Source organism: Pogoniulus pusillus, chromosome 34, assembly GCF_015220805.1.
Source record: "Pogoniulus pusillus isolate bPogPus1 chromosome 34, bPogPus1.pri, whole genome shotgun sequence".
Taxonomy (NCBI): Eukaryota; Metazoa; Chordata; class Aves; order Piciformes; family Lybiidae; genus Pogoniulus; species Pogoniulus pusillus.
In genome coordinates this window covers 12,828,580-12,841,432 of record NC_087297.1, presented here as the reverse complement: position 1 = coordinate 12,841,432, position 12,853 = coordinate 12,828,580, and the positions used below count along the sequence as shown (strand labels likewise).

Sequence of the window (12,853 nt, the reverse complement as noted above, 5' to 3'; positions counted from 1 at the left end):
GCTGGAATTAAGCTGAATACTGCTGAAATTAAGCTGAGTACTGCTGGAATTAAGCTGAATACTGCTGGAATTAAGCTGAGTACTGCTGGAATTAAGCTGAGTACTGCTGGAATTAAGCTGAATACTGCTGGAATTAAGCTGAGTACTGCTGGAATTAAGCTGAGTACTGCTGAAATTAAGCTGAATACTATTGGCAATTAAGCTGAGTACTATTGACAAGCTGAATACTACTGGAAATTAAGCTGAATACTATTGGAAATTTAGCTGAGTGCTACTGGAAATTTAGCTGAGTACTACTGGAAATTAAGCTGAATGCTACTGGAAATTAAGCTGAATACTATTGGAAATTTAGCTGAGTACTGTTGGCATTTAAGTTGAGTACTATTGGCAATTAAGCTGAATGCTACTGGAAATTAAGCTGAGTTCTATTGGAAATTAAGATGAATGCTGCTGGAAATTAATCTGAGTACTATTGGCAGTTAAGCTGAATGCTACTGGAAAATAAGCTGAGTACTATTGGAAATTAAGCTGAATGCTACTGGAAATTAAGCTGAGTACTATTGGCAGTTAAGCTGAATGCTACTGGCAATTGATCTGAGTACTACTGGCAATTAAACTGAGTACTATTGGAAATTAAGCTGAATACTGCTGGAAATTAAGCTGAATACTATTGGCAATTAACCTCTATACTACTGGAAATTAAGCTGAGTACTAGTGGAAATGAAACTGAGTACTACTGGATATTAAGATAAGTACTATTGGCAATTAACCTGTATACTGCTGGCAATTAAACTGAGTACTATTGGAAATTAAACTGAATACTGCTGGAAATTAAGCTGAGCACTACTGGAAATTAAGCTGAGCACTGCTGGAAACTAAGATGAGTACTACTGGAAATTAAGATGAATACTGTTGGCAATTAACCTGTACACTGCTGGCAGTTAAGCTGAGTACTATTGGAAATGAAGCTGAATGCTACTGGCAGTTAAGCTGCCTGTTGCACCATGCTTGGATTTCAATCCCCTTTCAAGAAGTGATTCAGCTACTGCTGCTGTCTCCTGGTGGAACTTGGTTAGAGAACAGCTTGTGTGTTTTCTTTGCAGCTCTCCTTTCCTTCCAAGAGCCCTTTTAGGCCCGTGGTACTTGTGTAAGCAAGCTCCTGTGGTTAGTTTGCTCTCGTAGCATCCACACTTTGAGCACTGAAGGCTGGTTTGTTCTCCTTCAGTCTCTTCAGAACGAAACCCAGGTCACAAAGCATTTCTTTCAGAGCTCTTTTTGGGCTGTGTTGTTGCATCTCTGCTTGCTTGCAAGTTAATGTGAGAGAGGAGTGTTTGCTGATCTTGCTGGGCAGATGATTTTGCTTCTGTTGAAATGGTCGTTGCACAATAAAACTGCACAAGATTCAGAACCAAATTTGCAATGAAAGTGGAAGATTTCTTCTTACCCTGTTTTAAAGAAAGACCAAACAAAGGAGAGGCATTGAGCAGGGGGAGCTGGGGCGAGGTTAAACCCCATCCGTGGAGGTGTTTAAGGCTAGGCTGGATGAGGCTCTGGCCAGCCTGATCTGGGGTAGGGTGTCCCTGCCCATGGCATGGGGGGGTTAGAACTGCCTGATCCTTGGGGTCCTTTCCAACCCTGACTGATTCTATGATTCTAAACCCCTGAAGGCTGATTCTGGTTGTGGCTTTGCTTAGTGTTGGCATTGTGCAGCACATCTGTGTCTGTGTAAGGTGCTTTGCTCCCAGCAGGTATCAGATGTGCTAACACAGGATGATGCCATCTGATTTGATTTTGGTTTCAAGCAGATTTGGACCATATTTCATAACCTGAAAGCCACAGAAAGGAGCCCAGCAGCTTAAAGCTCTGGCTGGGACAAGGAGCAGAGGTGATACACTGAGCTGTGAAGGGGACTGGTTTGCTCTAAACAGAATCCTGCTTAGCAAAACACTTGACAGAATGAAGCTCCAATTAAGTGCACTTGCATAATGAACTTTCTCTGGTGGGTTTTGGTGAGGATAGATTCATCCTTGTAAGTGTAAAGACACATCCTTAGGAAGAAGTTCTTCACCATGGAGAGGGCTGTGGAGGTGCTGGAAGGTGTTCAGAGTAGGGCCAGAAGGATGAGCAGAGGGCTGGAGCTGCTCTGCTGTGAGGAGAAGCTGAGGGAGCTGGGGCTGTGCAGGCTGGAGAGGAGAAGGCTCCCAGGGGACCTTATTGTGGCCTTTCAGGATCTGAAGTGGGCTACAAGAAAGCTGGGGAGGGACTTTTGAGGCTGTCAGGTAGGGATAGGAGTGGGGGGAATGGAACAAAGCTAAAATGGGGAGAGTCAGACTGGATGTTAGGAAGAAATTGTTCAGCATGAGGGTGGTGAGAGCCTGGCAGGCCCAGGGAGGTGGTGGAAACCTCATCCCTGGATGCTTTTAAGTCCAGGCTGGCTGAGACTGTGGGCAACCTGCTTTAGTGTGAGGTGTCCCTGGGCATGGCAGGGGGGTTGGAACTGGCTGCTCCTTCTTGTCCCTTCCAACCCTGACAATTCTGTGATCCTGTGATGTGTGACCCTTGACAGAGGACCTCTCACATCACACTTCTCAAGAAGGGTTGCACAGTGGTGCAGTGCACATCATTTTCTTCTGTCCCCCCCCCTTCATGTGGCTGAGTTGGAGCTGCCTGGGAGCAATGAGTTCCCTTTCTGATTAACCTATTCCTGCAGCTATGACCCAAAGCTTATCTGCTGCATAAAACCTATGAGGTTTGGAGGGGGTGGTTTGGTAGGTTGTGGGGTTTGGGTTGGTTGTGTTCTGGTTTGGGGTTTGCTGCTATTCTTTTATTTGTTGGGGGTTTTTTTTGGTTGGTTGAGGTTTTCTTGATTTAGGGTTTTTGTTGGGGGTTTTGGTTGTTTTGGGTTTGTTCTTTGTTTGGCTTTGGTTTAATTTGGGTTTTGTTAATCTTTTTCTGTTGTTGTTGTTGTTTGGGTTTTGTTCTTGGTTTGGGTTTAGTTTAATTTGGGTTTTGTTCCTGTTCTTTTCTTTGTCAGTTGGAGTTTGGGTTTGGGTTTGGTTTGGTTTTGATTTTTGCAGAGGGACCTGGCCAGGCTGGATGGGTGGGCAGAGGCCAAGGGGATGAGACTGAACAAGGCCAAGTGCAGGGTTCTACACTTTGGCCACAACAACCCCAGGCAGCACTACAGGCTGGGGCCAGAGTGGCTGAGAGCAGCCAGGCAGAGAGGGAGCTGTGGGTGCTGGGAGAGAGGAGCTGAAGAGGAGGCAGCAGTGCCCAGGTGGGCAGCAGAGCCAATGGCATCCTGGGCTGGCTCAGGAGCAGTGTGGGCAGCAGGACAAGGGAGGTTCTTGTGCCCCTGTGCTCAGCACTGCTCAGTGTGCAGCCTGCAGCAGAGGAGGCTCAGGGCAGAGCTCATTGCTGCCTGCAGGGAGGCTGCAGCCAGGTGGGGTTGGGCTCTGCTGCCAGGCAGCCAGTGACAGAAGAAGGGGACACAGCCTCAAGCTGTGCCAGGGCAGGTCTAGGCTGGATGTTGTTAGGAAGTTGTTGTCAGAGAGAGTGATTGGCATTGGAATGGGCTGCCCAGGGAGGTGGTGGAGTCTTTGTGGCAGGAGGTGTTGAAGCCAAGCCTGGCTGGGGCACTTAGTGCCATGGTCTGGTTGGTTGGGCAGGGCTGGGTGCTAGGTTGGACTGGCTGAGCTTGGAGCTCTCTGCCAACCTGCTTGGTTCTATGGTTCTTAGTTTGTAATCGAATGGGAGCCAAAAGAGCATGAAGTTAACTTTGTAACTGAAAAATGCAGGCCTTAAAGAAAGATCTGTCCCAGCACAGCCAGCATCACCAGAGCCTGAGGAGAGCACCCAGCCTGCTGACAGCTCCTATGTGCAATCAGGTAAGGCTTTTGGAAACCATTGATGAAGCAATGGATGTGCTGCTGATGTGGAGTAGTAGTTCTGTTCCCTTGGCATGTGAACTCCTTGGGTTACTTCTTTGGGTAGAAAAACAAAGCTGTGGATTTGTGTTGCTTATTTAAGGGTCTCTGATGTGAGAGATGCAACACTTCCCATACTGGAGAGCAATCCAAACTCAAACTGCTTTTGTAATTGCCTGAGTTCCAAAGCTGGAGAGGGACTTTGTAGTGCCAAGATGAGAGGGAATGGCTTTGAGCTGGCAGAGGGGAGATTGAGGCTGGAGACTGGGAAGAAATTCTTGGCAGTGAGGGTGGTGAGACACTGGCACAGGTTGCTCAGGGAGGCTGTGGAGCACAGAGTCACCCAATGTGATCAAAGATCACATTGGGTGACTCTGTGCTCCACAGCCTCCCTGGAGGTGTTCAAGGCCAGGTTGGATGAGACCTTGAATGACCTGTTCTATTAGGAGGTGTCCCTGCCTATGGCAGGGGGGTTGGAACTGGATGATCTTGAGGGTCCCTTCCAAGCCAACCCACTCCATGAATTCAATCTCTATGGGACTTCATCAATTAAGAGCTTTATGGAGGCTACTGAAAGCTGCAAGCCTTGAACTGCTGTTTAGCCTTTGCCTTTTGCATTTACCTTCATTGCAATTTCTCATCCTTTTAGAGCCCAAGAATGCTGATGAGCAGCTGGAGGAGGAAATTCAGTCTGTTGTTGAGGAAGATCTCCACTCCCAGCCTGGTAATGAAGCATGAATGCTCAGAAACCACTGGAGGGTGACTTACAACTGCTGCAGAGGCTAGGGGAAGCTCAGAGCCTGCCTTTGGTGTGCACTCAGAGCACTTCTGCTGCACAAGACACTGAGACCAGAAAATTGAGGAAATTCAGTCACCAAATCCTTAAAACTTTGGCCTCTCACCCCGAGGTCTTTGGGGGCAGCAGCTCAGCTCAGCCAGCTGACAGAAACTGCCTCAAAGTCATGGAGTTACAGAGTCAGTTTGGTTGGAGCAGACCTTTAGGATCACTAAGTCCAACCCTTAACCCAGCACTGCCAGGTCACCACTAACCCATGCCCTCACCACCACATCTACACAGCTTGGAAGCCTCTCCAGGATGGGGACTCCACCACTGCCCTGGGCATAGTGGTGACAAAGGTCCAACTTGGAGTCTTTGGCAGAGAGCTGTGTGAGTGAAGTAGACATCACCATTGTTGCCTTTTTACAGCCTAGGATCTAATTTCTCTCATTAAAATCTTCCATTGAGCCTCAAACCATCAACAGTAGGTAAGCAGAGGTGGCCTCTGCTGTGGGCAAAGATGGTGCTGGCAGCTGGCACTGGTGGTGTTCCCCAAGGATCAGTGCTGGGCCCAGTCCTGTTCAATATCTTTATTGGTGATCTGGAGAAGGGGATTGAGTCCTGCATCAGTGAGTTTGCAGATGACACCAAGCTAGGAGCAGGTGTGGAGCTGTTGGAAGCTAGGAGAGCCCTGCAGAGGGACCTGGCCAGGCTGCATGGGTGGGCAGAGGCCAATGGGATGAGACTGAACAAGGCCAAGGGCAGGGTTCTGCACTTTGGCCACAACAACCCCAGGCAGCACTACAGGCTGGGGCCAGAGTGGCTGAGAGCAGCCAGGCAGAGAGGGAGCTGGGGGTGCTGGCAGAGAGGAGCTGCAGAGGAGGCAGCAGTGTGCCCAGGTGGGCAGCAGAGCCAATGGCATCCTGGGCTGGCTCAGGAGCAGTGTGGGCAGCAGGACAAGGGAGGTTCTTGTGCCCCTGTGCTCAGCACTGCTCAGGACACCCCTGGAGTGCTGTGTCCAGTTCTGGGCTCCTCAATTCAAGAGAGATGTTGAGGTGCTGGAACATGTCCAGAGAAGGGCAACAAAGCTGGTGAGGGGCCTGGAGCAGAGCCCTGTGAGGAGAGGCTGAGGGAGCTGGGGGGGTGCAGCCTGCAGCAGAGGAGGCTCAGGGCAGAGCTCATTGCTGCCTGCAGCTGCCTGCAGGGAGGCTGTAGCCAGGTGGGGTTGGGCTCTGCTGCCAGGCAGCCAGCAACAGAAGAAGGGGACACAGCCTGAAGCTGTGGCAGGGCAGGTCTAGGCTGGCTGTTGTTAGGAAGTTGTTGGCAGAGAGAGTGATTGGCATTGGAATGGGCTGCCCAGGGAGGTGGTGGAGTCCAGGTGCCTGGAGGTGTTTAAGAGGAGGCTGCATGAGGTGCTTAGTGCCATGGTCTGGTTGATTGGGTGCTAGGTTGGACTGGCTGAGCTTGGAGCTCTCTTCCAACCTGCTTGATTCCATGATTCTGATTCTATGATTCAGTGCAGATCCTTTGTGTTTCCACTCTGGCAGGTGCAGACAGAGTCACCTTCTGTCAGCCTCCTCATCCCTTTTGCAGCTTAGTTGAGAAACACAAAGGCTGTGCTGAAAACTGTTTGCAGGTTGGAGAACATCCCAGAGAGTTTCTGATCTCTAACAGTCTGTGTCACTGCTTAGGAGAGACCCAAGAAGGTCTTGGTGAAGGCATTACTGACCAGTGGCAAGCAGAGGAGGAAACACATGGAGAAACCTTTGAAGCTCCTGCCACAGATGACTTGCACCATGGACTAGAGAATGAAGTGCCAGAAGCATATGAGGCAGCAGACTCAGTTCAGGAAGGTATGTAAATGACTCCATCTTATTAATCCCATCCTACCAAACCCAAGAGCAGACAGATGGAAATGTGTCTCAGCTAAAACATGGCTGAGAATGACCATTTCTGTTGAGCAGTTGTGCCTGGAGTTTGTCTGTGGAAATCCTCAATATTTCATATAGAAGTCTGATTAGAAAGGTTGCTCCTTTCAGTCTCCACCAGCATCTGGCTGGCATTGGCAGAAACTTGCTCAGGAACTTGAACTTTTCTGCCATAATATTCTGCTAGGGAGTTTCTGGTGTCAGGGCTGCAGTTTAATGGTGTTCACTGGGTGCAGTTCTGCAGCCCCCAGCACAAGCAGCACATGGAAGTGTTGGAGCCAGTGCAGAGGAGGCCACCAAGATGCTGAGAGGGCTGCAGCAGCTCTGCTCTGAGCACAGGCTGAGAGAGTTGGGGCTGTGCAGGCTGGAGAAGGCTTGGAGGAGACCTTGAAGTGGCCTTGCAGGATCTAAAGGGGGCTGCAGGAAGGCTGTGGAGGGACTATTGAGAAGGTCTGGGAATGGCAGGAGGAGGAGGAATGGGTTTGAAGTGGCAGAGGGGAGACTGAAAGTGGCTGTTAGGAAAGGGTTCTCTGGAGTGAGGGTGGTGAGACACTGGCACAGGTTGAGGGTGGTGAGACACTGGCACAGGCTTCCTAGGGAGGTTGTGGAGCACAGAAGCACCCAATGTGATCTCTGATCACATTGGGTGCTTCTGTGCTCCACAACCTCCCTGGAGATGTTCAAGGCCAGGCTGGATGAGTCCCTGAGCAACCTGTTCTAGTAGGAGGTGTCCCTGCCTATGGCAGGGGGTTGGGAGTGGCTGAGCTTTGAGGTCCCTCTAGCAAGTGATGCTTCACAAGAGCAGTTGATGATGTGGAAACTTTGCCTTCACTGATGGAAAACTTTCCTTTGCCCTTCTCTCTCTGCCTTTCCTTCCAACCTGATGCATTCTGTCAGCAATGTCCCCTTAGAAGATTTGATATTTATGGTTTCAATAACATTTTCCCCCACATTTCCAGTTTCTGAAGATGAAATGGATGTGGAAAAGCCAGGAAGTGACCCAGAAGCTGCAGGTTTGTGAGCTCTCATGGCTTCAGATTTGCCCATGAGCACCTCAGAGTGATGTGTTTTTATTGACTGCTTCATCTTGCCTTTGCTTTCAGACATTTGGGAGGGTGATTTCAAGCCTGATTTTTGCAGCTGGGTTGCCACTGCATTTGTGAACACCACAGTCTATGAATCCAGTTCACAAAGGCTTCCCTAAACTTCTTGTTCTGGCAGCAGTGCTCAAACCAATCCATGGATTGGCAAGGACCTGCTTGCCTTCCTGGCTTTAAGCCTCAGGAGAGGTAGACAGGACAGGGAGGGGATTTTGCACCTCTGCTCTGCTCTGCCCTGCTCTGCTGAGCACTGCCTCCAGTTCTTGGGACCCCAGCATTAGAAGGGCCTGGAACTGCTGGAGTGGAACCAGAGGAGGCCACGAAGATGGTCAAAGGGCTGGAGAACCTCCCCTGTGGGGATAGAGGGAGGGATCAGAGGATGTTAGGGGTTGGAAGGGACACAAATAGATTGAGTCCAACCCCCCTGCTGGAGCAGGACAACCCTGACTAACACAGACCACAGGAACACATCCAGACAGGCCTTGAGAGTCTCCAGAGAAGGAAACTCCATGACCTCCCTGAGGAGCCTGTTCCAGTGTCTGTGACCCTTACAGTAAAGAAGTTCCTTCTTGTGTTGAGGCAGAGCCTCTTTTGCTGGAACTTTTGCTGCAGGGAGCTGGGGCTGTGCAGCCTGGAGAAGAGAAGGCTCCAGGAAGACCTTAGAGCAGCCTTCCAGTAGCTGAAGGGGCTCGAGGAGAGCTGGGGAGGGACTTTTGACAAGGGCTGGGGGTGAGAGGGTGAGAGGGAATGGATTGAAGTTTGAGGAGGGCAGACTGAGACTGCAGATTGGGAAGAAATTCTCTACAGCGAGGGTGGGGAGAGACTGGCACAGGTTGCCCAGGGAGGCTGTGGATGTCTGGAGGTGTTCAAGCTCAGGCTGGGGGAGGTCTTGAGCAACCTGGGCTGGTGAAGGTGCCCTGCCCATAGCAGGGGGTTGGAGCTGGTTGATCTTTGAGGTGCCTTCCAGCCCAATCCATTCCATGAGCGTGTGAAGTTCTGCTATGGTGTGGCTTAGTGCCAGGTAGAACATGGTAGTATTAAATCCCTGTGCTTAGTTCTGTTATTCTGGACATAAATATGTGCCCTTTTTGACTGCTCATGTCCTGTTTAGCTGCTGAACACTTGACTAGATTATAAAATACCAAATACTTGCATTTAAGGTGACTCTGACCTGACTCTAGAAGATGCAGTGGAACATGACACAGGTACAGTCCAAAGCCTTAGTTTCTTTTATTGAAGCTTCATTGAATTTTGACCCCAAACCAAGACCAAAAAAAACCCAAAACCTCAAACATTGGAACTCTTCATCACTGCTCTGTATTGACTCTTTCCTTAGCTGCTGAGGACATTCCAGAGGAGGTCAATGAAGCCACAGAGCCAGGTGAATAGTTTGAAGTTGTGATCATAAAGTGCTGGATGAAATAAAAGCATTTTGAAATCTGATGGACAAGAAGAGGAGGAGGAGGAGGAAGAAGAAACAAAAAAGCTGATCCTAGACTTTTGCTTTGCCTTGCAGATGAAATCATTGAAGACTTTGATGTTGAGAAAGAGGCACCAGGTAGGAATTTTTGTAGGCTGTGACAGAAAGCTTTGCTTTTCCCACCCCCCCTTCCTTTTATGTTTGTTAACACAATCAAAAGAAGAAAGAAGCAAAGAGCCAGGATCAGACCAGGCAAGCAAAGCAGGGAAATATGCTGCATGGGACCATGGAGTGGGTTGGGTTAGGAGGGACAGTTAAGGATCATCTGATCCAACTCCCTTCTCATGGGAAAGGACATTTTCCACTAGACCAAAGCTACTCAAAGCCTCACCCAGCCTGGCTTTGAGCACTTGCAGTGATAGGGCATCCAAAACTTCTCTGGGCAGCCTGTTCCAGTGCCTCACCACTCTCACTGCAAATAATTTCTTCAATCTAAATCTCCCTCTTTGATAGAATCACAGAATCAGTCAGGGTTGGAAGGGAGCACAAGGATCAGCCAGTTCCAACCCCACTGCCATGCCCAGGGACACCCTACCCTAGAGCAGGCTGCACACAGCCTCAGCCAGCCTGGCCTCAAACACCTCCAGCCATGGGGCCTCAACCACCTCCCTGGGCAACCCAGTCCAGGCTCTTACCACTCTCGTGGTGCAGAACTTCCTCCTCACATCCAGCCTCACTCTCCCCACCTCCAGCTTTGCTCCATTCCCCCCTGTCCTGTCACTCCCTGACAGCCTAAAAAGTCCCTCCCCAGCTTTTTTGTAAGCCACTTCAGATCCTGAAAGGCCACAAGAAGGTCACCTAAGCAGTACCTTTTGTCTTCACTGCAGCTGACCCAGTTGGTTGCTGTGCAGTTGAAGCCTTCCTTTTTATTTGATACTCATCTGCTAAAGTGGGTGAGAAGACTAAAGAATGGTGACTCCATCATGTGTGACTTTCACCCCTTCTGTCCTTTGTCACAGCAGACAGCAAGCACACAGAAGCTGATGTGGCCACGGGACCAGAGGAGTCAGGTTTGTAAATGATCTCTTGTCTGAACTGTTGGAGGGAGTCCAGAGGAGGTCACAAAGATGGTCCAAGGGCTGGAGCAGCTCTGCTGTGAGGGCAGGATCAGGGAGCTGGGGGTGTGCAGCCTGCAGAAGAGAAGACTTCAGGGGGATCTTAGAGCTGCTTTCTAATACCTGAAGGGGTGCTACAGGAAAGCTGCAAAGAGACTTTTCATGAGACAGGCCAAGGGAGAATGGTTTGAAGCTGAGGCAGAGCAGGGTTAGACTGGAGCTGAGGGAGAAGTTCTTCAGTATGAGGGTGCTGAGACTCTGGAATAGGCTGCCCAGGGATGCTTCCTCCCTGCAGGGGTTCAAGGCTAGGTTGGATTAGTCCTTGAGCAGCTGAGTCTCGTTGAGAGATATCCCTGCCTATGGCAGGGGGATTGGAGGAGATGATCTCTGAGGTCCCTTCCAGCCTGAGCCACTGTAGAATTTTGTGTGTTTCAGATGGTAGTTCCCACTTGAACTGCTGTGTTGTCTCTGCTGCTCTGTGTCTGTTGCTGACACCAGGTGTCACACTGAGGGTGTTTCTGTAGAGGGCAAACCTCTTTGCCAGCTCTTCCAGCACCTCCTTCTCAGGCCCTAGGAGTTTTTGCCCCTAGCTTCAACCTGTGTACTTAACTCCTTTATTTATGTTAAGATAGTAAGTATTAGAAGCTTTATGATCTGGTCTAAAACATCTACTAATGATCTAGGCTAGGGTGTCCCTGCCCATGGCAGGGGGGGTTGGAACTGGCTGACCCTTGTGGTCCCTTCCAACCCTGACTCTATGATTCTAGGAGTGTCCCTGCCCATGGCAGGGGGGTTGGAACTGGCTGACCCTTGTGGTCCCTTCCAACCCTGACTCTATGATTCTAGGAGTGTCCCTGCCCATGGCAGGGGGGTTGGAACTGGCTGATCCTTGTGGTCCCTTCCAACCCTGACTCTATGATTCTAGGAGTGTCCCTGCCCATGGCAGGGGGGTTGGAACTGGCTGATCCTTGTGGTCCCTTCCAACCCTGACTCTATGATTCTAGGAGCGTCCCTGCCCATGGTCTGGAGGCTCCAGTAGATGACCTCAGAGGTCCCTCCCAACCTGAGCCATTCTGTGACAAATGAGAAGTTAAAAATGAGAATGCTGCCAGTTCAGACAAACAAAGAGTGATGGAAATGGCCATGCTGGGGGGTGTGGGGCTGAAGACCTCTTAGCAGTGCTGTTTGCAACCCAACCACCCTATGCCTCTATGAAAACAACCACAGCCTGTTGTACATGGTTACAGAACTGCCCAGGTTTAACTCTTGGTTCACTCCTGACTTGCAGAAGTTCCTGCTCCAGCTGAGGACTACTCAAATGATGATGCAGTGGGTAAGTTCACCTTGGCTTTTTGGCTTCCTCTCCCTCCCCCCTCTCCCAACACTGAATCTTTAGCTAGCTGGGAAGGTTGTAACCAAGTGATATTGTGGAGAGGAGTGAAAGGATATCTCTGCTGTCATGTAATGTGGCTCCTTGGCTTGGAGGCAGTCATTTTGATGTTGGAGTGGACCAGTAATTGTGAGAATTACAAGAGTTACATTTTCATCTTCTGCTGGATAAGTTCAGGGAGGTTGAGAGGTTCCAGGGGCAGGAGGAGGTTCAGGGTGTTCAGGGGGAGGAGGTTCAGGGTGTTCAGGGAAGAAGGAGGTTCAGGGGTTTCAAGGAGAGGAGGAGATTCAGGGAGTTCAGGGGGAGAAGGAGGTTCAGGGGGTTCAGGGGAGGAGGTTCAGGGAATTCATGAGGAGGAGAAGGTTCAGGGGTTTCAAGGAGAGGAGGAAGTTCAGGGGAGGAGGGGATTCAGGGAGTTCATGGGAAGGAGGAGGTTCAGGGAGTTCAGGGCAGGAGGAGGTTCAGGAGAGGAGGAGGTTCAGGGGGTTCAGGAGAGGAGGAGATTCAGGGCATTCAGAGAGAGGAGGTTCAGGAGGAGGAAGAGGTGAAGGGGAGGAGGAGGTTCAGAGGATTCAAGGGGAGGAGGAGGTTCAGGGGTTCCAGGGGAGGAGGATGTTGAGGGTTTCAGGGAGAGGAGCTTCAGAGATAGAAGCATTCCAAATAAAATTAAGGTTAGTTTCAGTTTCCAGCTCCACCAGCAGTGATCCGAGCCAGAGCTGCTTGCTTTTGCTGTAAAGGGCAATAAAAGCCCTGCAGGTCTCAGGATGTGTGGGTGCTTGCTCTGCAGGGTCCCCCATCCTGGGTGTGATCCTGGCACCAGTCAGAGCTATCAGAGGCTGCCTCTGGCACGCCCTGTGGGCACTGAGCTGCAGACAGGGCTGCTTGGTCATGCCACCAGGGTTTGTCTTGACAGAACTGACCTCCAGAGCAAGAGCTCTTCCAGCTCTTCCATCTGCCACCTGACAGCCAGCACAGAGTGGTTTGCAGAGTGGCTGAGTAGCTTCCAGGTCTGCAGGCTGCAGACTGTTGCCTTTTCATCTGCTTTTTGGACTTGATGACTGCAAGCTGCTGGATTGTTCTTCCTAAGGAAGTGGATGTGTTGAGTGGGTTCTGCCTCTGGGCACTACACGACAGAAACTGCAGCCCTAGAGCCCTGGCATTTGGGTTTCTGTTCTGATTGGCCTGAGAACCTCTGG

The 12,853-nt window shown here is 50.3% G+C and overlaps 1 protein-coding gene across 11 annotated transcripts in view; it reads left to right on the top strand.

Annotated features, from left to right (window-relative positions):
* Positions 1–12,853, top strand: part of ASPH (aspartate beta-hydroxylase) — an 83,226-nt gene that overhangs the window by 32,453 nt on the left and 37,920 nt on the right. For 4 of the 11 annotated variants that reach the window (XM_064170788.1, XM_064170783.1, XM_064170791.1 and 1 more), the window contains 9 exons: positions 3,798–3,887; positions 4,576–4,650; positions 6,396–6,557; positions 7,592–7,645; positions 8,893–8,937; positions 9,069–9,113; positions 9,249–9,290; positions 10,172–10,222; positions 11,556–11,600. In XM_064170788.1, the coding sequence (XP_064026858.1) occupies positions 3,798–3,887; positions 4,576–4,650; positions 6,396–6,557; positions 7,592–7,645; positions 8,893–8,937; positions 9,069–9,113; positions 9,249–9,290; positions 10,172–10,222; positions 11,556–11,600 (609 nt within the window). The remainder of the gene's footprint in view (positions 1–3,797; positions 3,888–4,575; positions 4,651–6,395; positions 6,558–7,591; positions 7,646–8,892; positions 8,938–9,068; positions 9,114–9,248; positions 9,291–10,171; positions 10,223–11,555; positions 11,601–12,853) is intronic. The other 7 variants (XM_064170784.1, XM_064170786.1, XM_064170789.1 and 4 more) reach the window with 7 other exon arrangements.